This window comes from Agelaius tricolor, unplaced genomic scaffold, assembly GCF_023055355.1.
Source record: "Agelaius tricolor isolate 1412-34295 unplaced genomic scaffold, bAgeTri1.0.p SCAF_23, whole genome shotgun sequence".
Lineage (NCBI taxonomy): Eukaryota > Metazoa > Chordata > Aves > Passeriformes > Icteridae > Agelaius > Agelaius tricolor.
The window spans coordinates 473691-501305 of NW_027269283.1; the positions used below are offsets into that span (position 1 = coordinate 473691).

The 27615-nt window shown below is 52.3% G+C and overlaps 1 protein-coding gene across 6 annotated transcripts in view; it reads right to left on the reverse strand.

Annotated features, from left to right (window-relative positions):
* Positions 1 to 7818: 7818 nt before the first annotated feature.
* Positions 7819 to 27615, reverse strand: part of RALY (RALY heterogeneous nuclear ribonucleoprotein) — a 153270-nt gene continuing 133473 nt past the window's right edge. For 4 of the 6 annotated variants that reach the window (XM_071446661.1, XM_071446663.1, XM_071446660.1 and 1 more), the window contains 7 exons: positions 26193 to 26265; positions 18757 to 18804; positions 17482 to 17639; positions 15354 to 15467; positions 13332 to 13477; positions 9724 to 9771; positions 7819 to 9499 (listed from right to left, as the gene is read on the reverse strand). In XM_071446661.1, coding sequence (XP_071302762.1) covers positions 9727 to 9771; positions 13332 to 13477; positions 15354 to 15467; positions 17482 to 17639; positions 18757 to 18804; positions 26193 to 26265 — 584 coding nt within the window. In that variant the 3' untranslated portion in view covers positions 7819 to 9499; positions 9724 to 9726. Of the gene's footprint in view, positions 9503 to 9723; positions 9772 to 13331; positions 13478 to 14547; positions 14757 to 15353; positions 15468 to 17481; positions 17640 to 18756; positions 18805 to 26192; positions 26266 to 27615 lie in introns of those variants that run through there. The other 2 variants (XM_071446664.1, XM_071446665.1) reach the window with 2 other exon arrangements.

A 27615-nucleotide genomic window follows, 5' to 3' on the forward strand; every position in this document is an offset into this window, starting at 1 on the left:
ACTTGAAGGGTTTCTACTAAGTTTTAACCTTTGTATGTTAACACAGAGCACAGTATTGCTGGGGAGTCACTCACTTGCTATTTGAAAACTTTGACAGCGCTGTAAGGTGAAAAATCAAGGTTTTATGGTTGGTTTCTTAAAAGCATTTTGAATTTCAAGTGAGCTATAACAATGTTGGATGTATCTTAAAGTGAATAAAGCCAGGATCAGTGCCTCTTGTAACATTATTGTTGTATTCTTGTTTCTTCCTCTAGCAAAGAGTCTCCTGTTGGGAGTTAAACCTTGCAGAAGTGAGAGTTGCCTTTTTGTTTTGGTGACTTGCTGGTGGGGCACCCTGAAATAGCTGAAGAGCAATGATACTTTGTTTTTAAATGCTTGTTTTTCCCTGGGTCAAATACCTTTAACATACTTCAAAAAATACAGCGTGGCCTTGAGCTGCTGCTGTATTTCAGTGCTTTAAATGAAAAGTTTGGTTTAATGAAATATCATCAAAAAGATCCAAGTTAATAAAAGACTAAATCATTGTTCCAACCTCTCGGCTGTGAGCTCTGGCTTGCAGGAGAGTTTCAGAGGTGGATTTTGTAGATGTGCTTGGAAACCCTGAAGCTGTGCATGAAACCCTGAAGGCTTTTAATGACTGATATTTGAGTGCAGCATCTTGAGCTGTAGGCTCAGATCCTGCTGTGGAATAACCTCACTAATGCAGGAAATGCCTGTCTAGGAGCAGATATCAGTTGGGTCTTTTTTTTTTTTTTAGGAAAAACTTCACAGTACATTCAAATAATGTTGTATGAACACAAATGCCTCATGCTGCTCGTGAGGCTGATGAGAGTTTGAAGTGCAGTTGTGTTCGGAGGCAAAAAAGTTTTCATTTGAGCTGGCTGTGAGAAAGCAGCTTAGGGTTGGAGTTCTTCACAGAGGAGCTGAGGTTCCCTGTGTCTGTGTGCAGATACCTTTTGGAGGCAGAGCTGGTTTTGTCCATGTGTTTTTCTCTCAGCTGAAAATTGGCTGTGTGGAGATGTGGGAGCCAGATTTTAGGTACTGAAAGTCCCTGAGTGAACAACAGCTGGGCTGCTCCTCTCCATGGCTTTTGCCATGCCCAGTTCTCCACCTGATCCACGAATCTGAGCATGCAGGGCTGTTCCTTCCCAGCAGTGGGGCTGAAACATCTTCCAGCCCAGCCCATCCAAGAGAAACTCACCTGAGACTTGTCCCTAGAGGTGCTGGGAGAGCAGAATTGCTGTTGTGCTCATCAGCCTGAGCTCACTGATGCCTTGGAAGAACAATCTCTTGATCCCCTTTACTTCTCCAGGATGTGCTTTTATCTCCACTGTCAGGTGCTTGCAGCTCAAGGGGTTGGGGACCTTGCTTATGTCCCTGAAGTAACCAGGGAAATGGGAACACCTCATCCCCTAATGGAGCACAAATCCAGGGGGATCAGCTGCCCTGGGGCTCCTGTGCTTCTGTTCTGCTGAAATCACTGGTGGCTGCTGTGAAAATCACTGAGAATAAACCCCATTGCTGGGAGCTTCTGGCCAGAGCAAGAATTTAACCATTTTTGTAACCACAGCTGGTGTAAAGGAGGAGCATTTATGAGATGGCTGCATGGAGAGCTGGGAGGTCCTGGTTGGTGACATGGTGACATTGTGCAGTGTGTCCTTCAGGCATGGCCACCACACCTCGAGATTTGGGGCTTGAGGCAGCTCTGGGGCAGCTTCTCAGGGAGACTGGGGGCACCTGGGGTTGTCAGCAAGGGGAGGAAAAAGCAGATTTTCAAAGCTGCTGCTACCAGGACAGGGTTTGTCACAAACTGCAGGGGGTGTTGAGCTTTAATCAGGTGAAAGGACCTGTGGTGGTGGCTGGGGGGGAGGCACAGGAATAGAAACAGGAAGTTGCTGGAAATCAAGAAAATGGGAAGTTGAGTGTGATGCTGACAGCTGAGAATCATTAGAATTTATCTGTTCATCTTGTAAATGACATTTCTCCAGCTCTCTGTTCTGCCCCTGTGCTCAGTTTTCCCCTAGAGGATTATTCCAGATTACTGGAATAGTATCCAAGAAGGTGAGAGGCCAGGCTGTGAGAAGGATTTGAGCACAGACCTTGAACAGAAATCAGTGGCTGCACGAGAATGCAGCAGTTCAGATTCAGTCTGGATGGAGAGCAAACTGCAAAGCCTCTGCAGCTCCTAAAAGAATTGCTGGATTTTCTTTCTGAGTTCTTCCTGCTGTGGTGAAGCTCAGTGCCTTGTTGAGCCAGGTCACAGGGGAACCAGGGCAAGCCTGTCCTGCTAAAAACCTTTCCTGGCTTTTGCAGCAGTGCCAGCAGGCCCACAGCTGGAGTCTGCAGAGGGTTGCATTCCCTCAGTGCCCATGGCAGCAGCCAGGCTTGGGCTGCACCTGCCTGGCTCTGCCCCTCATTGTGCTCCCTGCATTTGGAGCACAGCTGGCAGTGCACAGCCTGCTCTGCTGCCAGGGCTTTGTCCACCCTGGGACAACTCCAGTGGCTGCAGTTTGGGTTATTGTGGGTGAACAGTGAAATCCTATAGCAGGAAAAGGAGCACAATTCCATGTGTCCTTTCCCTCAAATGCAGGAGCTGAGGGGGCAGAAAGGTTGCTCTGATCAGTTGCTTAAATGATCTCGTGGCTGGAGGAGGAAAAAGGCTTTTGGGAAGATGTTACCCTGCTATATCTTCCTTCTAAAGTCAAACAGATTTTCTCCTAAAGAAAAACAAGTTCAGGGGCTGGTGCTGATCCTTAACACACATTATCTCACCTGGACAAGCCTCTGCTTTGAGGGGACCTCACCTGGCTTCAGTCCCTGGGCTAACAAGTTTGGTGTTTGCAGCTCTTTCATTATCTTAACTTATTTTAGTGATGATTTTAGCTCTTTCATTATTTTATCTATTTCAGTGATGAAGACAGGGCAGTGCCATCATTCAGCCAGTCTTTAGTTTTTAGAAAAAGCCTGAAGAGCTTTTCCTGTAGGTGTTTCACCAGATGTGGATATAGATAAGCTCTACAGAAACATTCACAGAGGTATCACAGCATAACCCTTACACTCTCACATATCCTGGATACAGAATGGCTGTCAGTCTGTCCCAAGCCCAAGGCAGCAGTTCTTTATACAGAAGGAGAAATTCCAGCTGGCCCTGGAAATGTCCTGCCCAGCAAACCCTTTCTTCCCTCTGCTCTTGTCTGTATGGAAACACTCAGTCCTTGCTGTTCCATCCTTTTTTCCTTTTGGCACATTGCAAAATTCTGGAATAAAGCAGTCACCACTTTACCTCTGTGTTGGGAAGCATTTTTCTGCTCAGTACCCACCAGAAATGTGTGGTACCTCTGTCCCTCCCTCTTCAGCCCACTGCACCCCCACAGTGATCTCTGGGCTCACAGAAATTCTGCTTTTTCTAACAGAAGCAGCATCCTTAATTCTACATTCCATAGTAAAGCAAATCACTTTAAAAATCCACTGTTTCTTCCCCCAGGCCTGCTTTGGGTAATTATGCCATAAGTTTGGTGCATTTCTTTCTTCTGTGTGAGAGCACTGCGCTGGCACTGTGGAAGCAGTTTGTGACCTGGTTGTCACCAGTGCAGGTGCTTTATTACAGGGAGGAAATCTAGATGGGATTCATTCTGAAAATAAGGCACAGAAGGCCAATAAAAAATGAATGTTCAGTTAAATTTTTTGTTTTGTGGACTGAAATGTCTCTATGCTGCTCATGGCCCTCAGAACCTGCTGCAGGCCTTGTCCTGTGTTTTTGTTCAGCACCAATATTGCCATTTTTCCACCAAGGCAGCAAAAAATTAAGTTCTGAGAAATGTGAGCTCATCTGAAATGAAGCTTAAAACATTTTTCTTTGCTGCCTTGTCCCCACCCTCCCTGACACCCTCAGACAAGAGAGGGAGGAGTGGTTGTTTTCTTTATTCTTCTGAAGGAGCTGTCTGGGGCTCTCCTGATGTGGTGATTTGGGCTCCAGGTGTGGCTGTTGAGGTTCCCTGGTGGTGGGAAAGCCCCTGCTTGGGGCTGCCGGTGGAGTTTCAAATATTGCACCCATGGCAGTTTGGTTTTAATTCCAGACCTTCTCCACTTGCCCAAAATTCATTTAAACAATCTGCTGAAGCACATTGTTTCCCTCTACTCTTTGTTCTGCATGAGGGAGGTGGCCTTTATTTAAATCCTGCCCCTGGCCAAGAACATCCCTGGGCTTGTGGAAGGTGGAGTGTGCTGGGGCTGGAGCCCCTCTGTCCCTCTGGGGGTGCTGTGGGCACAGAGGCCACTCCAAAGCCACACAGGGGCTGCTCTGGCCTGTGGGGACAGCAGGGAGGGCTGGGCTGGAGCACAGGGTGGGGCTGTCCCAGCTGAGCTGCCAGACCTGGCTCAGGCTCACCCAGTCTGAGCAAACCCATGGGGTGCTGGGGCTCTGCACCCTTGGGCCCGGGCCAGCCTGGCAGAGGCAACAATTCCAGGGAGGAATCTGGGCAAGGAAAGGTGCTGAGCTCGGGGTTTTCCTGCTGGACCAGTGCAGGGAGTCCATCCTGCCACATGCCCTCTGTGCAGGGCACTCCCAGTGTGGCTGAGTCCTTTGGCACCACTGTCCCCATCCCAGGCCTGGGGGTGTTTTCCTGCCAGAGGATGGAGAAGCTCCACCAGGAGCTTCTGGGGCTCTTGGCCACATCTCCACATGCAGAACTTTATTGAGAATGATGCCTTGTGAAGGCTGACCTAGAACAGAGACTGGACAGAGCTAAAGAATAAAGCAGGGATTTATTAGGAGGCTTTATTAGGAGGTTTTTGGGCAGCACAAACCAAAATGGCCCCAAAATGCACGAGCGGGCACGGGGTCTGTCCCTGGGATCAGTTCTGCTCCATTTGCACCTTGCAGTTCATTGTCCCATTCCAGCTTTAGCCCCTGCAGTCCCACCCTGCTTGTTTTTCTCTCTCCAGCCCACGGTGTTTGTGCTCTTGGGCTGAGATTTGGATCATTTGTCCTTGGTGCCCAGCTGGAGCAGGAATTGTTTTGTCTCCCTGCTCTGTGCACAGAGCTCACCATGCCCTCATATGAAGCCCAGACCCACACACTAAAGCAGCACAGAATCTGAAAATATAGAAGCTAAACCTGAGGCATCAAGAAGAGGGAATTGAAGCTCCTGCAGTTAACAAGAAGACAATCCAGGAGGGACACCAGACACAGCAAGTGACTCTCACAAAGTCCCCAAAGGACAGTCCTGTTACAGCTGCAGTAACTGAAATGTTCCCCAAGTGCTGCACAGCCTGAACTGTGATGCTCCTCAAAGTCAATGGGAGTTAATAAAGTCAGGGGGGGTTCTGTTGTATCTCCTGACTCAGACTGAAGGAATGATTGCAGGCATTTTGGCCCCAGTGGTTGTTTGTCCATGCCCATGGAAGGAGCATTTGGGACTGGAGGAACCCTGCTCTGCTGCTCTAATCTTGTGCAGGCAGTGAGGGGAAACCAGAGCACCAAAGCTTCCTGCACATCTGCTGCCATGCCATGCCATGCCATGCCATCCCATCCCATCCCATCCCATCCTGTCTCATCCCGTCCCATCCCATGCCATGCCATGCCATCCCATGCCAGGCCATTTAACCCAAATGGTGTCAGCAGCCCCAGACATTCCCATTCCTTGCAGAGATGCAGGCAAAGCAGCAGGGACAGACTCTGAGGGTGTTTCTAAGCAAGACCAGGCTGCTTCTGCCACTGATGGGATGGGAGCAAACAGCAGCACAAGTGAGAAGCCAGGTGAGGTCCAGGACACTTGGGAATGGGATCTTCCCTCTGTGGGTGGTGGGGAAAGTCTTTCACAAAAGTTTTATTTCTTTTTTTTTTCAAGCTCCCACCATGGCAGCTGCGTATGTTCAGTTGAGCTGCTCAGTTCATGCTGGTCACTTTTCTTCAGAACATGCAGCTGTGGAATTAATTGTTGCTGTGGGGTTGTTCTGGAGAGAATGGACTGGCCCAACCCTTGCCTTCCCACATCCCAGCAGGGCAGGGACAATTTCCAGGGAGCCTTGGGGACACTGGACCATGGAAAAGGAGGTTGAATGCAAATAGGGTGGGAGCCTTTACATTCCTTCAAGAGCTAAGGGGGTCTGACACATCTTTTTATGTCATGGATGTTTAAAGGGCTTTGGGGAGGACCACACCTCTATCAGAAAGGACAGCCCTAAAGGGCCAGGAGCTGGCTGTGCCTGTGAGCCAAAAGAGGAGATGGGGCTGCTTGGAACTAAGGAGAAAAGAAGAATTCTTGACTTTTGGAAGAACAGGGAGGCAATTTAGAACAACTACAAGGGTGTGTTGTGGGGGTTATGCAGGGAGAAAAGAAGAAGGGGAAAAGCTCAACTTGAACTTATCTGGTTACTGCCATAGAAGACAATAAAAAATGTGGTTGCAAATACATCAGCAACAAGAGTAGGGCTAAGGAGAATCTCCCTCCTTTCTGGGATGTGGCTGGGGGCTGGTCTCTCTTCCCACCTATCGAGGGATAGGACAAGAGGAAATGGCCTCAGGTTGTGCCAGGGGAGGTTTAGGCTGGGTATTATGGAAAATGTCATTTTGTGGTGGTCAGGAATGGGAACAGCTGCTCAGGGCAGTGGTGGCTCCCCATCCCTGGAGGGGTCTGAAAGAGGTGATGTGGCACTTGGGGACATTGGGATGGCCTTGGCAGAGCTGGGGAAGCTGGGCTGGGTGGCCTTGCAGGGCTTTTCCAGCCTAAATGGGTCTGAGGGAAAACCTGCTCAGAGCAGGGGTGACCCCTCTGGGCCCCCATTCCTCTCCTGAGAGCAGAGGAGCCAGCAGGGAGCTCTGCAGGTGCTTTATGGCCCACAGGGTGATGGAGGGGTGGGGGTGTCCCCTTCTCCCCCCTCAGCTGGGCTCTCTGCAGGCTCAGACAGACAACTCTGAGCACCAAAACCAGAACTCATTGCCTTGGGCCCCCCTGCAGCCAAGGGCAGAGTGAACTCCCCTGCAGGGCCTGCTCAGAGCTCCCCAGCTCCCTCCAAAGTCATGAACAAAATCCAAGCAGCTCTTGGCTGTGTGTGCTCCAAGGCTGGGCTGCAGGGAGCCCCTGAGGCCCTCAGCTCTCACAGCTGGGCACATGGCTCAGCACACTGAAGCTTGGGCTCATTCCCATCTTTCTGACAGCCAGTTTGACGTGGTTTGGTTTTGGGGCTTTCCCCTCCTGCTGCTGTTCCTCCTTCCAGCCACACCCAGCCTGATGGTGCTGCTGTCCCCCCGTGGAGGGAGCTGCTGGCAGGACAGATGGACAGGTGGCTGCTCAATCATCTCACCAGAAACTCACCAGTTTTGCTCTCCAGGGCTGGATGGTGCCTCAGCCACAAAGAACCCATCCAGGCTGGATGGGCCTTGGAGAAAGCTGGTCCAGTGGAAGGGCCCCAGGAGATGATCTTTAAGGTCCTTTCCAACCCAACCATTTGGGGTCACTGGTCCCTCCTGACATTCCCTGGTGTCACCCAGAGCAACACCTGCTCAAGGAACAGATTTTAGCACTGCTGGCTTGTGCAGCCTGGCAAAGCAGCCAGACTTTTCCAGGCTGTTATGAGCTGAGATTAAAGGCCTGGATTTGGCCCCTGCTCTCCTGCATGAAAGAAGTTTCCAAACCTGCAGGGAAAACCCCAGAACTCCTGTGAACACAGATGTTCTGCTCAACCCAGTGGGATACACCTTGGGCAAGGGAAAGTAAATCCTGCAGGGAGAGTGAGGCTTGGAAAAGGAAAAAAGACTTGTCTGAAACAGAAGAAACAAGTGTGTGTGTATGGCAGAGAGAAGAGAGGGGAAGCAAATTAGATTTCTTTCTTTTATTATACAGGATTGTATGTACAAGGTCACCTCTCCCAAACAGCAGCAGCACAGTCAGTTCACAGCCAAGCCTGCAGCTCATCTCTCCAGGCCTGGAGAACAGCTCAGGAAAACTCAGTGCAGACCTTGCACAGGAACTGGGCAAGGGCAGGGCAAGCACGGGGCTCCCTCCAACCCCTCCTCAAGCAGCCCAAACTAAGAAATGCAAAGAAAACTTTGTGCTTCAAGAGCCAAGCGTGCTCCAGGATGGCCCCAGGGGCAGGGAAGTGTCACCCCTGGAGCTGCTTTCCCTTCACCCTTCCAAGAGATGCTGTGGATGAGGTTGGAGCACTCAGCACCACCCAGGTGTTGTGACTGGCCAGGGGGAAGGTGTGGACTCTGCTCTGGGTTCCAAGCACTGCTGTGTGTGTGGGACCTGGAGGGGAAGGGGCAGGCAGGACACACCAGGTGTGAGTAAAGTGCTGGGTGAGGTTCAGCCCCCGGGAAAACGGGAGGAGCCCAGGAAGGATAAAGAAGGAGAGAAAAACGGGAGGAGCCCAGGAAGGACAAAGGAGGAGAGAAAAACGGGAGGAGCCCAGGAAGGACAAAGGAGGAGAGAAAAACGGGAGGAGCCCAGGAAGGACAAAGGAGGAGAGAACGGGAGAGGCCTCCCGGCTGTGGGGGTCCCAGGAGGAGCCCTCTGCCCGCAGCAGGGGCAGGGCACAGCAGCTGGGGGCTGGGGAGGTGCTGCACAGCCACAGTGCCCAGGGCATTCCCTGTGCCCAGCCTCGGGCACGCTGTCACCACGGAGCTCAGGCAGGAGCAGGGAGGTCACACCACGCTCCTGACGTGCCCTGCCTGGGGCAGGAGGAGGTGTGGGCAGCCAGGGAGGGTCTCTGGCTCCAGGCTGTAGGAGTTGGGTGCTCCACATCCCTTCCAGGAGCAGCTGGTCCAAGGAAAGGGTCTCATCCACGGCCCTCACTCTGCTGAGGGTTGCTCAGCCCTGACACGGTGGAGAATGAGGACACCAAACCACTCAGGGTGGTGGTGCCTGCTTGCTCTCTCCTGCTTGGGATCACTGGATTTCCTGCAGCTTCCTCTCCCCTTCCCTCCTCAAGCAGCTTCCCAGAGCACAGCAGCTGCTCCAGCAGCGACTCCTTTGCACCTGGAGGTGACTGTGGACACACAGCAGCTGATGGGGCACAGAGAGGTGGCAGGAGGTGGCTGAGCTGGAGGACAGCTCCCCCACAGCCTCTGACCAACAGCACCTTCAGCACAAGAACACAAACTGTCCAGACTGACACACTTCTCTTCCCTCAGTAGGAAATGCTCTGGCTCTCACCTCACACAGGAAAAATGTCTTTATTGGGCTGGGCTGAGCTCTCTCCGCTCTCCTGCAAGCAGCTCTAGAACACCTCTGGCTGCCCTGGGGACACACCTGCTCTCTGTGGTGGCTCTGGGCTGTGCAGAGCTCCTCTGCTGGCTGCAGAGCTCCAAATCCATGGCAGGGGTGGTGGGGATCTGCTGGGAGGATGAGTTTTCTTTGCCTTTGCTTTACAGATGGATGGAAGATGTTGGGCCATGTTTCTCCTTTGAATGCCAGGTAGAGACTTCCATTCAGCTTGCCTTGCTCAACGTGCCAGGACAGGGTTCAGCCTCGTGCTTTCCTCTCACTGTTGCTCACAGCTGCAAGGAGAGAAGGGGGAGCTACAGCACTGTCCTTGAACCCCAGAGATTTGTCACTCAGGAAAGGGGGTGAAGGGCTGGCCAGTGACCCAGCTGAGCAGCCAAGCTCCATGCTAGGAAAACACAGAGGATCAGTGGGAAAGAGCCTCTCCTGAAGCAGCAACCCCCCAGGCCCAAGAGGCACAGAAGGAGAGCTCTGGCTCCATCAGCAGCACGGGCTGTACCTGTTACTGTAGCCTGGCATCCTCCACGTCTGTGTAATGGCTGTTCTCCTGCAGGGAAAAGGGAACCACAAACAGTGAATCACCCTGTGTCCCTCCTGCCCTGCCTGGGACACTGGGACAGCTCCCATGTGGTCACCAGCTGGTCCCTGCTGTGGGAGAGCAGTGCCAGGGTGCTCATTGTGATGGATGAGCTACAGAACACACCTGGTAAAAACACCAACTTCCTCTGGCTCCTGATTCTGAAATGGCTCTGCCAAACAGACCTGGGGTGTGCAATTCCCTCCAGGGCTTGGAAGTAACAGAATCACAGACTCATTCAGATTGGAAAAGACTTCCAAGATCATGAAGTCCAACCATTAACCCAGCACATCCATGTTCACTTCCCAGCTGTTCCAATGCCTGACCACCCTTTCAGTGAAGAAATTTCCCTGATCTCCAGTCTAAACCTCTCCTGGCACAGTTTGAGGCCCTTTCCTCTCATCCTGTTTCTGTTGCCTGGAATTGCCCAGTGCTGCCAAGGTGCCTCAGTCCATGAAGGCAAATCAGTGTCCTGATTCTGCTGCTGAGCACAGGAACTGGTCCCAGTTTGCAGCAGAACTCATTATCCAGAATGGTAACACTCATCCAGCACTCCAAAGGCCACAATAATGGCCTTTATAATAGTAATGGTGCTGAACTGCTCCCCAAGCAGGGCTTTGGAAAGCACAGCATGTGTTTGGATGCCTTGATGGTCTTGGAATTGTTTTCCAGCCTTTATGGCTCTCAGTGGAATCTGCTCCTGGAGCTGCTGTGCAGAGCAGCAGCACTGGGGAATGGAGTACTCACAGTGGTGTTCAACCTCCTGCACAGGGTGGGGATCTCAGGGATGGAAATGGATCCAGGAGTTCTCTGCAGGGCACACAAGGGGCTCCAGAGGGAAAGGAAAGGGAGCAGGCTCTGCCTGAGGCAGGGGAGGTGCCTTGCTCAGGGCAGGATCAGGGTGACACCCAGCTGGTGACACCGTGGCAGGCACCCCCTGCACCCCACTGGGGCAGAGACCCCTGGGGAACCTGCACCCCCTGGCACTGGGGGAAGAGCAGGCATGGAGCAAGAAACAGAAGACTTTGGGACAGCACCCAGAGTAAGCTCTGACCCAGCTGAGCAGGGGAGGCTTTGTTCTGGTTCCTGATGGCCAAGAGCACCTGGTCAGGGATGTGAAGGTGAGAGAAGCCTTGGCTGCAGAGCCATGGGACTGTGAACACGAGCACCCCAGAGAAGTGACCAACACCAAGAGCAGGATCAGACCCCTGAACCTGAGAGAGCAGATTTGGGGTTGTTCAAGGATCTGCTTGGTAAAATCCCATCTGAGAGGTCCCTGGAGGCCAGGACATCCAGACTCCTCTGGTGTGAGACTTCAGTGGGCACCAGCACCAACCCCAAAAACTGTTTAGATGCAGTTGATCAAATTACCAAAACTGCATGAAACCAGAAGAAAATCTGACTGCAAATCAACCACAGTGTGCTGTAAATACCTGAACACATCAGGAGTCCTTTAGCTTTCCCTCCAGAAATCCCTCCCTCTGTGTGCAGGGATCTCCCCTTGAGCAGGGCCATCCCCCAAGACACCCCTCAGCTGACACCAGGCACTGATGGGCTGGAAGGTGACATTTTTTGCACACATGTGACACTTAATACACAACAATCTTTGTATCCCCTACTAAATGTAGTAAATAGTACTGACCACCAATCCAGCTGCACTTACTCTGAGTTTTCCATATCCAAATTTATGGCTCAGATCTCAATAAACTCCCTCAGCTCTGTCTCAATAAACTCCCTCAACTCTGGCTCTTCTCCTGCCACCCCCCTGCCCCTCAGAGCCAAAGGGATTTAGGGACCCCACGTGGGTGCCATGTCCATGGTGACAGCCACACTGGGGTGTGGGATAAAGGAGTCACTCCAGGACCTGGGGGGACCTCAGGGCTGCTCAGTGCTGTGAGCTCTGCTGAGCTCCCTGCACACACTGCCCTGCCCAGCCAGAGCACTCGGGAGCCTGTCTGAGGCTGCCAGGGAACATTTCTGGTCTCGATGCCACATCAGGACCAGGGAGCTCCAGAAAATAGAGATGTGAGCTGAAACAGTCATCTTTTTCTTCTCCCCTTAATGAGGACCAGCTCTTCCCAAACCACTGCCAGCAGGTGTCTCTCCAGTGTTTTCTTACCCCTGCAAAGGCAGAGAAGTGCACATTTTTTGTTGACAGGCTGTGTGCTTCTTTATCATCATTAACATCAGCAAGTTTCCCTCTAATGTCTACCATCTGTTTGCCCTGATGTAATTCAAGCCTGGCCTTCCTTTTCCTGGCACAGCTTGTGCCTTTCTTCTTCCCAGTGCCTGGAGTGACCTCTCCCCTCCAGCAGGGCTCAGGGACTCCAGCCATGAGGCCCCAGACCTGCAACAGCTCAAGGACCCTGTGCAGAGCCCTCACCCAGGGTGGCTCCAGCAGGACAGGGCAGGAGAGCCCAACCCAGCTGGGAGTGTTTGGAGCTGGAGCAGTTTAAGGCTGTGGATGTACAGTGTGGGCACCCAGGCATGGGGGTGAGGAAGAGGAGAGGGATGCTCAGCTTCATCCTCACTTCTGCTGCCACCAGTGCTGGGGTGGGGAGGGACTGGAGCTGTTCTGGGGCCACTCAGGGCAGGTCATGTCCTTCTACCCTGCTGCCCTCAGCCTGCATCTGGAGCTGATCCTGTTCTCAGCAGGGTTTTGGTTTGACAAATGGCAGTGCTGCCAGTGTTACCACAGTGCCAGTTCTGTACCCAAACACTGGGCTCCCATCCAAATGCACACATTTGTCTCTGGGCTCACCAGGAACGCCCCTGTTTGGGGCAGGACTAGGAGCAGTGGGGCTGCTGTGTCCCCACACATGGCTGGGGTCAGACCCTGGCCTGTGCCATGGCACAAGTGCCTCTGGAGAGGGACTTTGGACGAGGGCCTGGAGGGACAGGACAAGGGGAAGGGCTTCATATTGCCAGGGCAGGGACAGATGGGATATTGGGAAGGAATTTCTCCCTCTGAGGGTGGGCAGGCCCTGGCACAGGTGCCCAGAGCAGCTGTGGCTGCCCCTGGATCCCTGGCAGTGCCCAAGGCCAGGCTGGACAGGGCTGGGAGCAGCCTGGGACAGTGGAAGGTGTCCCTGCCATGGCAGGGGGTGGAATGAGAAGTTCTCTAAGGTTCCTTCCAATCCAAACCCTCCTGTGTCTCCATGAACATCTGGCCAGCTGCAGGGGCACTGCAAACGCAGCTCATCTAACCCAGCCTGTCCTTGTCGTGTGTTTCAATCCATCTAAGAATCACTTGGGAGCAGAGTGGATTGGTTTAAACCACTCCTAGCTGTGAAATCAAGGATAAATGTCTCCATTTCAAGAGCCAACCATGTTTCTTCAGCACCTCCACACGTGTTTGCATGTGCAGTGCTTCTGCAGGCTTGGAAGAACAAGTTGTGACAACAATCAGATTTAAATACTGCAATTTCTTTGGAGGATGAAAAAACTACTTTTGCTGGGGATGTGGCAAGTTCCAGTAAAGCTGTGCCCCCCTCCTTTGCTGCAGGGATGCATTGCCCAAGCTCCCTTACCAGTTCATCTTCACACTCCTCCCGTGCCAGCCCCTCCTCCTCGCCCTCGTCCCCGTTGAGCGGCTCCTCCGCGGTGGCCTCGGCCTCGGAGGCCGTGTCCTCCTGGGACACCTCACTCTTGCTGCTCTCCACCTTCTTCCGGGCCTCTGTGGGGACACAGCCACCTCAGGGATGGGGACAGGGACAGACTGACCCTGGGGCAGGGATGGGAACAGGGACAGACTGACCCTGGGGCAGGGATGGGAACAGGGACAGACTGACCCTGGAATGGGGATGGGAACAGGGACAGACTGACCCTGGGGCAGGGATGGGGACAAGGACAGACTGACCCTGGAATGGGGATGGGAACAGGGACAGACTGACCCTGGAATGGGGATGGGGACAGGGACAGACTGACCCTGGGGCAGGGATGGGAACAGGGACAGACTGACCCTGGAATGGGGATGGGAACAGGGACAGACTGACCCTGGGTTGGGGATGGGAACAGGGACAGACTGACCCTGGGGCAGGGATGGGAACAGGGACAGACTGACCATGGGGCAGGGATGGGAACAGGGACAGACTGACCCTGGAATGGGGATGGGAACAGGGACAGACTGACCCTGGGGCGGGGATGGGAACAGGGACAGACTGACCATGGGGCAGGGATGGGAACAGGGACAGACTGACCCTGGGGCAGGGATGGGAACAGGGACAGACTGACCATGGGGCAGGGATGGGAACAGGGACAGAGTGACCCTGGATTGGGGATGGGAACAGGGACAGACTGACCCTGGGGCAGGGATGGGAACAGGGACAGACTGACCCTGGATTGGGGATGGGAACAGGGACAGACTGACCCTGGAATGGGGATGGGAACAGGGACAGACTGACCCTGGGGCAGGGATGGGGACAGGGACAGACTGACCCTGGAATGGGGATGGGAACAGGGACAGACTGACCCTGGGTTGGGGATGGGAACAGGGACAGACTGACCCTGGGTTGGGGATGGGAACAGGGACAGACTGACCCTGGGTTGGGGATGGGAACAGGGACAGACTGACCCTGGGGCGGGGATGGGAACAGGGACAGACTGACCCTGGAATGGGGATGGGGAACAGGGACAGACTGACCCTGGGGCAGGGATGGGAAATGGGGACAGACTGACCCTGGGGCAGGGATGGGAAATGTGGGCACAGCCTGACCCCAGATCAGGGCTGGCAACTGGGGCCACAGGCTGACACTGAGTCAGGGATGGCAACAGGGGACACAGGCTGACCCCTGGGCCAGGGCTGTTAATGGGGACTGCAGCCTGACCCTGGGTAAGAGAGCCCACATCCACTGGGATGGGGGGAAATAATAATGGTGGGAATGCTTCCTGCCATGGGGAGTTTTGCTAATTTTGAGGAGGCAGCCTGGGACATCATGGAGAGGGCAGAGAAGGTTCTACATCCCCCAGCAGGATGGTGGGAGCCAGGGATAGGGATAAGCATAGGACAAGATAGGGATGGGGATAGGGATAGTATAGGGACAGGGACAAGGATAGGATAGGGATAGGGATTGGATAGGGGGGATAGGGATGGGAATAAGAATAGGATATGGATTGGGACAGGGATATGGATGGGATGGCAATAGGAAAAGGTATAGGAAAGGGGTAGTGTAGAGTAAGAGGATATGGGTAGGACATGGGATAGGATGGGATAGGAAAGGGATAGGAGAGGATAAAATAGAAAAAGGATAGGAAATGAATAGGAAAGCAATGGGAAAGAAAAAGAATAGAATAGAATAATGATAGCATATGACAGAGTAAAATAGAGTAGTAGAACAAAAAATGCAAACTAAAAAAATACAAGCTAAAAAAAAGGACAAAAGAAAAAAAAATCTCATCACTTTAACCTGCAATGCCACAATTTCAGGAATTTTGGAGTGTAATTTTGGCCTGTGATTCTACCCTGGAACCTGGGGGTTGACACTTCCCTGTCAGAGCCTGGAGGAATGTGTGATGCCCAAGGCCAGCCCCGAGGCATCCCCACCCCCACTGACCTGCAGACAGCTTCTGCTCCTCAGCAATCTGCTCCAGCCGGCCCAGGAGAGCATCGATGTTGGATTTGATCTGTGTCAGCTCCGTTTTGATTGTCTGCAGCTCGCTGCTCTTCACTGGGGGGAGGAAGGAAGGACAGGAAGGCACTCAGCGCCCTGCAGAGCAGCCCCACCCCACACCCTGCCCAGGGCAGCTCCCTGAACAGGCAGGAAAAGCAGGGAGAAGCCCAGGCTGGGAATGGCAGGGAAGCTGCCCCCAAAAGAGCCTGGGGTGCTGTGTCCAGGCAGGCTGCAGAGGCTGACCTTGGCACGCTCAGGCTGTACCTGCACTACAGCTCCTCCAGAACTTTACACTCACGTTTACACTAAAAATTTGGAAAGCAAATCAAATCGTATCAAATTGGATCTTTAACCTTCTTGAAACAGCCCTGGAACCCCAAGGAGAAGAGCTCCTGGGTTCTGTGAAATTGGATTTTTACGTTAATTTTAAACACACGGGAAGAAATCAGTCTAAAACTTTAAAAACGTTTCTCCCTATCACCTCGTATGTAAGAATCACACCTTTTGGTACAATTACACTTCTGGCTGGCAGCCTTTCTAAATCCAGGAACGTGGCTGCCATCAGGAATGTTTTTAGTTTACAAAGATCAAGCCTGAGCCTTTTAGTGGCTGGAGTAGAACATATAAGCAGTTGTATCCCACAATAAATTCGGATTCTTTGACCAGTGTGCAAAATGCGTATTTTATGATTGGCTTTTCACAAATATTAAAATGAATATTATATGTGTTATGTTAGAAAGGGATGCTGTATTAATTTTCTTAAGTAGTATGTTAAATATAGTTTTAGGTTGTAACATAAGGTTAAAATAGAAACTATGCTCTGTAGGATACTTTTTTTAAAGAAAGGACTTGCACTGAGATAGGAGTCACAGCACACCTCAATCTTTCAGAGAAAGAGAATTTATTGCCCTCTTATCAGAAGAAATGAACTTCTTCCTGCCTTGCTCAGCCATGAAGATACTGTCAGGATTAAGAGGAAGAAGCTGATGATGACCAGACAGAATCCTGTGTTTGAATGGAATTTATGCATCATGGATGAGGTGTATGAATATGCAACAGGTTATTGTTTTTAAGGGTTAATCCTCTGTTAACGTGGGTCCTTTTTCGGGCTTATTTTGCCCAGAAAAGGTACCTGGACTGTCCATAACTCTTTGTTTCTATTGTCTCATATTGTCCTAAATCCAAATTGTCCAAAATCTTTATTACTCTAATTAGATTGCTATCTTTATAACCATGTAATTACTGTTAAACTTTTAACATTTTAAAAACAAGTGACTGGCGTTTTTCACAACCAGCACATTGATCCCCATCTCATCGCCTTCTCCAGGCACAGCTCCACAGCTGGGGCTGCTGTTCCCAGCTGTTCTGAGGTGGTTTTGGGAGCTCATTATTCTATTCTATTTCTTTCCCATTGCTTTCCTATTCATTTCCTATCCTTTTTCTATTTTATCCTCTCCTATATTTTCCTAATCCAAATTGTCCAAAATCTTTATTACTCTAATTAGATTGCTATTTTTATAACCATTTAATTACTATGAAACTTTTAACATTTTAAAACCAAGTGACTGGCGTCTTTCACAACCAGCACATCGATCCCCGTCTCATCGCCTTCCCCAGGCGCAGCTCCACAGCTGGGGCTGCTGTTCCCAGCTGTTCTGAGGTGGTTTTGGGAGCTCCCCATGAAGCCTGAGCCTTTCAGTGGCTGGAGCAGAGTAAATATATAAGCAGCAGTACCCCACAATAAATTTGGATATTTTGACCAGCACACCAAATCCTCGTCTCATTGCTGACACCGCGCCTTCCCCAGGTGCGTCCCCACAGCTGGGGCTGCTGTTCCCAGCTGTTCTGAGGTGGTTTGGGGAGCTCCCCATGAAGCCTGAGCCTTGTAGTGGCTGGAGTAGAATATATAAGAAGTTGTACCCCACAATAAATTCGGATTATTTGACCAGCACACCGAATCCCCGTCTCATCGCCTTCCCCAGGTGCACCCCCGCAGCGGGGTTACTGTTCCCAGCCGTTCTGAGGTGTTTTAGAGCTCGCCACGCTGTCCCCAGCCCGGGCCCACACTCACACTTGATCTTGGCCGAGCTGTTGGCGATGGCCGACCTGGCGAACAGCTTGACGGGCAGCGAGGCCTTGACGCGCCGCACCAGCGGGATGGAGACGCGCGGCCGCTTCACCGGCACCACCCGCGGCACCGGCGACACCCGGCCCCGGTACTCGAAAATCCTGAGGGGAAACGAGGGGAGGGGAGGCGGCTGCGGCAGCCCTGCCGAGCGGCGCCCCGGCCCGAGCCCCGCAGCCATCCCGGGGATTGGGGCCGTGGGATGGCACCCCACAGGCTGGGCTGGACACCCTGACCCTAAATCCCTCCTGCACCCAAACCCCTCCTTGCCCCCAACGCCCCCCCCCCAAATTCCCTCCTTGCACCCAAATCCCTCCTGCCCCCAAACCCCTCCCACTCTCAAATCCTTCCTGCCCCTAAGTTGGCCCTGCACCCAAATCCCTCCTGCCCCTAAATTGCCCCTGCAGCTTGCACCCAAACCCCTCCTGCCCCTAATTCCCTCCTTACACCCAAACCCCTCCTGCCCCTAAATCCCTCCAGCTCCCAAACCTCTCCTGCCCCTAATTCCCTCCTTATACCCAAACCCCTCCTTCCCCCAAACCCCTCCTGCCTCTAAATCGCCCCTGCACCCAAACCCCTCCTGCTCTCAAATCCCTCCTGCCCCCAAATCCCTCCCACTCCCAAATCCTTCCTGCACCCAAACCCCTCCTGCCCCCTGAGAGGAATGGCAGATTTGTCTTTCCAAACAAGCTGTGGGTCTGCTGGTAGATAAAACCAGCACCGGGAGATAAAAGAAACAATGGGAAGGATTGCACTGATTGATGAATGGAAAAAGATATTTGCCTTTACAAATAAACTGTAGGTTTGCTGATAAATGAAATTGGATATTGAAAGATGAAAGAAACAATGGGGAAGAAAAACCCCTAAATTTTATAAGAATTAAAAATTAAAAGGGAGGGTTATACATTAGAGGGAAATCTTTGGTATCAGGTGTTTCAGTCTGTACTCCCAAGTACCTCAGCCAATGGGGAAAGAGAGAAGGGAAATGTGGCTGGAAATTGGGATAAAAAGGAGGCTGAGTCCTCCAAAAATTTGAGAGACCCCAGAGGAATGCCCCATGGCCTCTCCCTTTATTGGAATAAAGAAAAAGGACTCCTCTGTCTCCTTTTTGGACATAAACCTCTGATGTTTGTGGATTAATTTTCCTAACACCCCAAATCCCTTCTGCCCCCAAATCCCTCCCATGCCCATCCCACAGAGCCCCTCGGGCTGGGGTCTCACCTGTCGTAGAAGTCGTCTCTGTAATAGTCATAGTCGAAGTCGTAGCCACTGCAGAGACAGTCAGGGGTTAATTAGTGCTGGTAATTCATTATTGCTGCTCCCTCACTGCCTGCTGGGCCATCGAGGATAAATAAATGGACCCGGGGCTTGAGGGACCCTCCTGGCTGCAGGGAGGAAGACTGGGGGGCTGAAGGCAGAGGAGGGTGCTGTTGGCAGAGGGTGTTAACCTGCTTATCTCGAGGAGGAGCAAGAAGATGTGTGTGGAGAAAAGTCGGGACAAAGGGGATATTTATCATATTTAATGATAATGATTTAATATTTAATCATATTTATTGATTTAAACCTCTCCCCTCCCAGGCAGACAATGCCCACGTCCCATTTTCTTAAGCTTGAGCTGCATTTTAACCCAAAGTAGGAGCATTCCCTGGACACCCAGGAACACTTTCCCCCTTGCTGCGGCTGGTTTTTCACCAGGCAGCACAAACCAGGGGGTTTGACCCCACACACTGCGAGCAGGGGCCCCAGCTGAGCACAGCACCCTGCCCTGGTGTGCTGAGCTCATTAACACTCAATTAATACTCAATTAACGTTTAAGTCAGACGTGATGCTGGTGGTCTCCTCTCTGCTCTGAACAGAACGCAGCCCCAAAAAGCAAAGCCTGTCCCGCCTCCTGGAAATGGCTGAAAAGAAGGAGATGGGTGGGGAGAGGGAAGGGCTGAGCGGAGGGACAGGGGACAGGATGGCAGGGTGGCCCCCAGGAGTGCAGCCGAGAGTTCATCTGGGCTCCTGCATCTCTGACACAAGTGGCAACAACAACGTGTGTGTGGCTGGGGTGGCTGGGGGGAAGCGTGGCTTGGACCAGGGATTCCAGGAGGTCTGTCCTGCCTGCTGTGGCACTGAGCTTCCCTGCCAGTGCTCAGTTTCAGTAACTGCCTGTGTGAAAAGTGCACATTACACAGCTCTATGCCGATATTTACTATATGTACTATGTTGTATTGATTAGTAGTGCTGTATTAACATTTTAATGGTATGCTAAATGTAGTTTTGTAGTTAAAAGGTAACTTCTGTGGTTAAAATAGGAACTATGTATGTGGGATTTTTTTTAAGAAAGAAATGAGGTACTCGCACCAGATAGCAGCCACAGCACACCTCAATCTTTCAGAGAAAGAGAATTTATTGCCCTCTTATCAGAAGAAATGAACTTCTTCCCACCTTGCTCAGCCATGAAGACACCGTTAGGATTCAGAGGAAGAAGCTGACACTGCCCAGACAGAATCCTGTGTTTGAATGGAATTTATCCATCATCTATGAGGTGTATGAATATGCAACAGGCTGTTGCTTTTAAGGGTTAATCCTTTGTTAACATGGGTCCTTTTTGGGCTTATTTTGCCCAGAAAGAGGTACCTGGACTGTCCATAACTCTTTGTTTCTATTGTCTCATATTGTCCTAAATTCTAATTGTCCAAAATCTTTATTACTCTAATTAGATTGCTATTTTTATAACCATTTAATTACTATTAAACTTAAAAATATTTAAGACCAAGTGATTGGCGTTTTTCACAGGCTGGTTTCTGAAAGAAGATTTTTCCACCCTCCTTGGGTTCCCCAGGTGCCTGTGGCAGCATCTGGAGACCCAACCTGTGCCCAGGGGGGCCCTGAGCATGGCTGGAGACACCAGAGCTGCTTTGGGGCCAAAGAGTTGGTGCCAGGGTGAAGTTCAAGGAGGTGGCACCTCCTGCCCCAGTCATGCCCTGCCCTGGGGACTTCAGTGAGGAGATATTCCATAAATGCCTTATCCCTGAGCAGCTGCTGCCTGTGCCATTCCATGGGATGGGCACTGCAGGGTCTCACTGCTGAGCAAGGAGATGATGGGAGATGTGACTGTGGAGGTGTGATCACCACAACCCTCCCAGATTCCACTGCATGGTGGAAAAGAACCTTTTCTGACAGATGAATTCCAGATTCTTTTCAGGCCCTCCCCATCTGACCTGAGTTGTGGCCAACATTCCTGCTGGGCTCAGAGGAGACAGGAACATCCCACAGCCTCTGTCCCAACCTCTGCCTCATCTGTGTTTATTTATTCTCTCTGGATTGAAAGGGAAAGATAATTCCTCCCAGGGCAGCTGCTGCTGGAATGAACCCAGCTGTTTGTGGGGCTGAGGGGATGGAGATCACAGAATGAGGCACTTCCATGGAGCTTTTCATGATGGCTAACTGGATTTTTGTTCTAACCCAAGGTGAAACCTGGAGATACAAAAACCCTCCAAGAAAATAGCTCCCCTCAGCCTGCCAATTCACTTTGATCACTGAGGATGTTTGACTCCAGGTCTGTTTGAATCCAATAAATACAAAATACCATCAAAAATAGGAAGCCATTTGAAAGGAAAATTGAAGTAGGATGCTTCTATGCTGTTACACTCTCCCTCTTCAATTTTTTCCCCCTCCTTAGATGCAACTCAAATGAAATTGCTGCAATTTTGTAATATTTTCAATCCTGACAGGCTCTGGTGGAGTGCTTCTGGCTCTCTCCAGCACAGCCAGTGTTGTCCCCAGTCCCAGGCAAGAGGAGCCAGTGGGATCTCCCAGTGGGATGAAGCAGAGCCTTCATCCACAGCACACCCTCCCTCTGATACCTTGGGGTTTAAGTTTTTCTGTTCTGTTTTGGTGTGCAGCTTTTAGCTTTATATTAATGTTACTGGGATCTTTTCACAAACAATCCTATCCCAGCTGGAGACTCAAGGACAATCTCTGCAAACTTCAGGCCCAAAGCATCAACAAGGTGAGGAGAGTGGGCAAGCAAGCAAGGAGGATGAAACTTCATCATTTGAAGCTGTTAATTGGGCAATTCACTCCTGTATGCAAATGGACTAAAACTCATAAAACTGTGAGATCTCATGGCCAAGCTCTCTTTTGCTGCCATCTTGGAGCCATCCAGGTACTGCCAGGGTGTGGCCTTTGAAGGCATTTCAATAAATCTCCACTTTATTGCTCTGAACTCCATCCAGCCTCTGTTCCAGCTCCTTGAGGCATCACCCCCATGAGGAGCTGCTCCTGCTGGGCAGCTCTCTGTGGCTTGGAGACCATGAGGCAGCTTTGGAGCATTTGTTCATAAAGAACACAAAGCCTGGGGGTGTTGGGCAAAATTCTGAGACACCCAAATTCCTTTTTCCTGACCCCAATTTACACTCCTGGTCTGAGCCAGCTTCTCCTCCCTGGCAGAAGCCTTTGCTCCCTGGCAGAGCTGTGGGATCAGCACATGGGGATGGAGAGGAGCTGCAGCTCCAGCCCCAGCACACAGCACACAGCAGAGCCCTGCTGCTGCCAGCACTGTCCTGGGCACAGCCTGGCACCTGGGAACAAGGGATGCAGCCCTGAATGGGGTGGGCACCTCCATCTCCAGCACTGACCCTGCCCTGAGGCGTTCAGGCACCTCTGCCCTGCTCCTGGGCTTGGCTCCAGCACCAATGGGATGAAGCTCAGCCTCAAATATCTGCAGATCCCACCTGGAGAAGGTTGGAGAAGAGCTGGAGAAGGACAGAGATGCCCAAGAGCCCAGGTGAAGCCTCTTCCCAGGGCAGTCAATCTGCTGGTGAAATGCCAGTGAACCCTGTTGATGTTACTGCCCTGTGTTATTCCCTGTTTCCAGAGGGGTGTGGAGCAGAGCTGGCCATGCCTGTGTTCTCCTGGTGGGAATCACTCCTGGCACATCTGCAGGGCATTCCCAGGGGCACTGAGGGGGTCACACCATGCCTGCACTGCAGGGCAGGGGCCCCAGAGCATCTCTGGGTGCAAAGCCCAAGGGTGAGGGGTTCTCCTGCCCTGGCACTGGATCTTTAAGGGATTGGAGACACTTCCACCCTTTCAAAAGGAATTGGGGGCATAATTATCCCAGGGAGCTGGTCCTGAGCTCCCAAAACATGAACCCAGCCTCTGCAGGGCTGCTTGGATTCCTGTTGACTGTGGGGCAGGCCTCAAGGGATGCAGGGAGCTGGAATGAGGGATTTGGGCAGCCTGTGGCTGTGTGACCCTGCTCTAACACACCAGTCACTCACAGCTTAACAGATGATGCCAGGGAGGCAGGGCTGGATGGTTTTAGCAGCACCCCTGGCATCCCCTAGCAGCATCCCTCAGGCTTTGAGCACAGGGCAGGTCTGCCAGGATGAGTCCAGGACAAAGCTGGTGAAAGGGAGAGCTTTTAGGGGTGATTTATCCTGAAAATTCCACTGCACGTTGTATAAACCATCCTGAGACCGAGGGATCACCCCTCAGTGACCTGGCAGCTCTGTCTTTGTGGACAGGAATAGTTTTTGCTGTTTTTCAATCAGCTGGTGCCATTGCACCCTTTCAGAATAAAGCAGGGCCAGCCAGAGTGAAAGGCAGGAGAGCAGGAAGGCTTCAAGGAACACCCTGCTTCCACCTCCTGATTGCAGCATTGCCTCTGCTTTGCTGGCCTTTAGCAATCCAACATTCCTACTGCCTCGGGTTCAAAATGCAGCTGTTCATAACTAGGGGTGATTGTTTGCATGTGCTGCCTCTGCACCACATTTGTGGGGCCACTTCTGAGCCTGGACCTGAAGAGCAAATGTGCATTTGAGCATCTGTGCTTTAATTCCTGCCTGGTATTGCTAATGATGAGTGCCATGGTGAGCTCAGCTCCCACCCTTCTTTCATGGCATTACTGCAGTGGACAAAGGAAAGCTGCTTGGAAAATGTGGCACTGATCAAACAGATCTTGGGGAGCTCTGTGAGACCCCTTCTTCCTGCACACAGCCAGGGCAGGGGGAAATAAAGGAATGTGGGATGAAGCCTGGCATTCCCAAGTGCTGGGCCTGCTCTAGGCTGGGACATCACTGCTCACCCCTCCCTCTGCCCGGGGGCTGCTCCCAGCCCTGTCCAAGTGCATTTGGCACTGGGATGTCCCTGCTCCAGCACCAGGGCCTGGGAAGGGTGTTTGGGGAGGGGCTGACACCAGCTTTGGGTGTAGCAGGGGATGGATGCCCGTGCTCATGGGCTGTGACAGTCAGTCAGCAGTGCTCTGTCCCTGCCACCACTTCAGACACCCCTCCTGGGGCCACTGAGCTGCAGCCACCCAGCAGCTCTTGCTTGGGCTGTCCTCTCTGTCCTTGTGGCCATGGAGCAGCCTTAGCCCCAGCTCTGCAGGGCAGGGCAGGGATTTGTGCCTCCAAAAGCCCAGAGTGGCACTGGCAGAGCCACTTTCCCTTCCCAGCCAGCTGACAGCACCTGGGTGGGATCTCTGGCACCGACCTGAATGTGGCCCCAAATGCCCCAGGAAATCCTGTCCAGACATTGGCTGTGCAGGCAAAAAAAAAAAAAGAAAAAGTGTTGGCAGAAGGCAGATTTGGAGATTTGGAGAGGCAGTGACACAGTGGGGACACAGTGACAGCAGCTCACTGCCCAGGGCAGCAGGGCCTGTGTGGGTGGCCAGGGTGCCAGGCAGGAGCATCCAGGGACCTGCCCTGTGCAAAGGGATGCTCTGGGAAGTGCCAGAGGGAGGGAGGGAGGGAGGGAGGGAGCCCCAGAGATCCAGGAGTGGAGGAGAGCAGTGATGGCAGCAAGGCTCTGTAGGAAGTGAAGGTGCCTTGTGTGGAGACACCTGAGAAAACTGATGGTGGCACGAGCCTGGGTGGAGGTGGATGGGAGCCTGCATCCCCAAGGATTTCTGTTTAACACCTGGACACCCACCTAGGCTGGTGGATAGGTAAAAATGTCACAATTGTTGCTTGCTGTCTGTTCAAAATGGAATTTTCCTTGCCTTGCTTTCCCCTCAACTCTTCCATGCAGACTTGGAGTGAGGCAAAGCAAAAGCCAGCCTTTGGAAAAATCCTCTGCTGTGTTTAACACAGCACTTCTATAAATTACAGTGCTGTGATTTTTTGAAGTCTAACATTTAGAAAAATTGATGGTGGTTTGGGAAGCTGTAACCACAGCTCGCTGCAAACCTGGGATCCCTGTTTTCCAGGAGATATCCTAAGTTCTGCCAGTCCAGATGGTAAAGTTTTAATCTGACAGCCAGTCTGGGATGAAATATTGCTGGGAACAGGAGCAGTACAGTTCTCTGGCCCATATTTTAGCATATCCATATTTGTGGGAGGGAGCAAACATCTCTCTCAGCAGTCTGAAGTCTGAAATATTGGTCATTGCAGAGGAAGGGATTAGTGCTGCAGGCAGGGCTGAGCAGTAAATGAAAAGCTCGTTAGTGCAAGATGTATGGAAGGAGCTGATGTGTGTGATGGCCCCAGCCCCACATGAGCAGCTGAAGTGCAGGATTTGTGTCAGCTCTGCTCCCACCTCCCTCCCCTCAGGTGGGATCCCCTGGGAGCCCAGAGAGCCACGTCCTGTGAGGGCCCAAATTGTCCAGGGTGGGAGGAGAAATGTGCCTGAAAGCTGCACAGGGGGTGCTGGGAGGCTGCTGGGGCTCTGGGGGTCTGCCTGTGCCAGAGCTGCATTTTCTAGCCAGGATTTGCCATTCCACACCACACCAGTGCAGGACCACGTGTCTGAGTCTGAATCACAAGGTTCACTTCACCCTTCACACTTTTTTCTTCTTTTTCTGGAAAAATCTCCAGATTTCCTCATGATTCTCTCATGATTTCCCCTTTTGCTACACCCACCTATAGCCCCAATACTGATTTTAGTCTTTTTCTCCCAACCTCACACCTTCCAACTCCTTACTCAGCCCCTCAGTCTCCTCAGCATGAGACTGGAATCAAAATCATGACAATTTATACATAAAACACATCTGGGAACCTTGTTATTTGGTTTTGGGTTCCTGAACCTGCAGGGCACTCCTGATATACCTTTTCAAGTTTTCCCTTCTGCAACCAGAAGCAAGAACTTAATGAGTTTCTCCTGCATTCCCCTGACTCCAGAATCTGGGGCTTAATGAAAATCTTTACCACTTGTGGAAATGATGATAAATTCTCTCGAGCTGAGGGCTCACTGGCATCTGTAACACACCCCATGTGCCACAGACCTCTCCACGTCCCACCTGCCCCTCCCTGGGCTGTGCTCCTCAGAACAGGCTCCCCTGGGACTTCCCCCAGCCACCTCCTTGGTTCACCTCCAGCTGGCACCCCAAGGGCTTCCCACTTTCTTCCCTCTCCTTCTTCCCCAAACAGTCCCTGTTCCCTGTTTTCCCCCACACCCAGCACCTCTGTGCCCACTCCTGCTCCCTGGCTGCAGAGGTTGCTCCTCTTGCTCCCCCTCCTCCAAGCCCTGCACAGGTGGGGCCATGCCCAGGAGATCTCCCACACCCCCAGGGGCACTGCCAGGGGAAGGAGCCCTGGAGCAGCTCTGGGTGTGCAGCAGTGCCCAGGCTGCTGGGGGCAGGCAGCAGGGAGCTCAGGGCAGGGGTTGGGGGGTGCTGGAAGGCAAACCCCAGCCCAGAGACCCCACCCACTGTGGTGAACACCTACCTGTACAAGGCAGAGGCTGCTCTCTTCAGCCCTTTGGGTCTGTTGGGTTTGGGCTCCCCGGCCATGTTGATGTCTGCAAGGAAGGGACACGCAGCTGTGACAAGGCACGGCCAAGGAGCTGGGCTGGATGCACACAGCCCTGCCACAGAGAAACAGCTCCCCCCACCCACTGCCACCTGCCTCTGGCACAGCTGGGGCCTGCTGGGGCTCCACAGGGAGATGAATAAACCTTGCACTTGGCAAACCTCTTCCTGTTCCTTCCCAGAGCCACTCACCATTCCCTGAGCAGTCAGCACCCTGCTCATGGTCCTGTCCACACACACAGAACCAGGACAGCTTTCCTGGGAGAATTTTGTGTGATAAGGGAGAATCCAGACTTGCTGCAGGATGCTGATTCCTGAATGGATCCACCCCTGGGTCCTGTGGGAATAACCAGGAATGCTGGGCACTGCCAGCTGGGCACTGCTGTGGGTCTGCCTGTGTTAAACTCTGCATGATGCCCCTGCCTGAGCTGCTCTAGGGCAGCATCTTCTGCCAGGGGAGGGGAGAATGAGCTCCTCTGATCCCCTGAGGGAATGTCACTCCTTGGCCACGGTGCCAAAAGTGCTTCTGATGTGAGAATGAAGTGACACAGCCAATTTCATGGAGCTGCTGAGAGCCTGGAATCCAACATCGGGTGTGGAGCCAGAACTCAGATAGGGGAGCAGTGGGAAATGCCCCATTGCCTTCCCAATCAGCCCTAAACCCTGCTGGTTCTTCAGGTCCTGTGTGCATGAAGAGCTGTCAGACCTCTGGGCATGTCAGATCTGAGCTGAGCAAGACAGGATTTCCTCATGTGGACCAGCACTGCCAAGCCCACCCTGAAACCATGGGCCACAGACATGGCAGAAATAAAGAGAAAGGAGAATTTATGTAAAAAAACCCTCATGTTTAAAAAATCCAAGCAGTGGAAGGTGAGGGAGTGAAAGAGCAGCTGCTGAGTCCATGGGGTTCTTCATCAGCTGCTGTGAGGCCAGTGATCCCACAGGGAGGAGCCCCACCTGTGTGCTCTGGAAAAGGCTGCCTGGGTTCAGGAGACTCTTCATCACAGCTGGGTCACCTACTGAACACGTTGGACCTCAGGGGTGTGCCCTGAGCTGCCCTGAGGGTCCCCACAGAGAACCAGGGGCTGAGTGCACCCATGGGCACATCCTGCAGCTCCCTGACAACACTGCCCCACTGAGCTTTGGGATGGACAGAGAGGTGGTGGAGAAAAAGGTCCCAGCATGGTTTGGGTTGGAAGAAATCTTCCCTGAAAGCCCATCCCATTCCACTCCTACCATGGGCAGGGACACCTCCCACTGTCCCAGGCTGCTCCCAGCCCTGTCCAGCCTGGCCTTGGGCACTGCCAGGGATCCAGGGGCAGCCACAGCAGCTCTGGGCA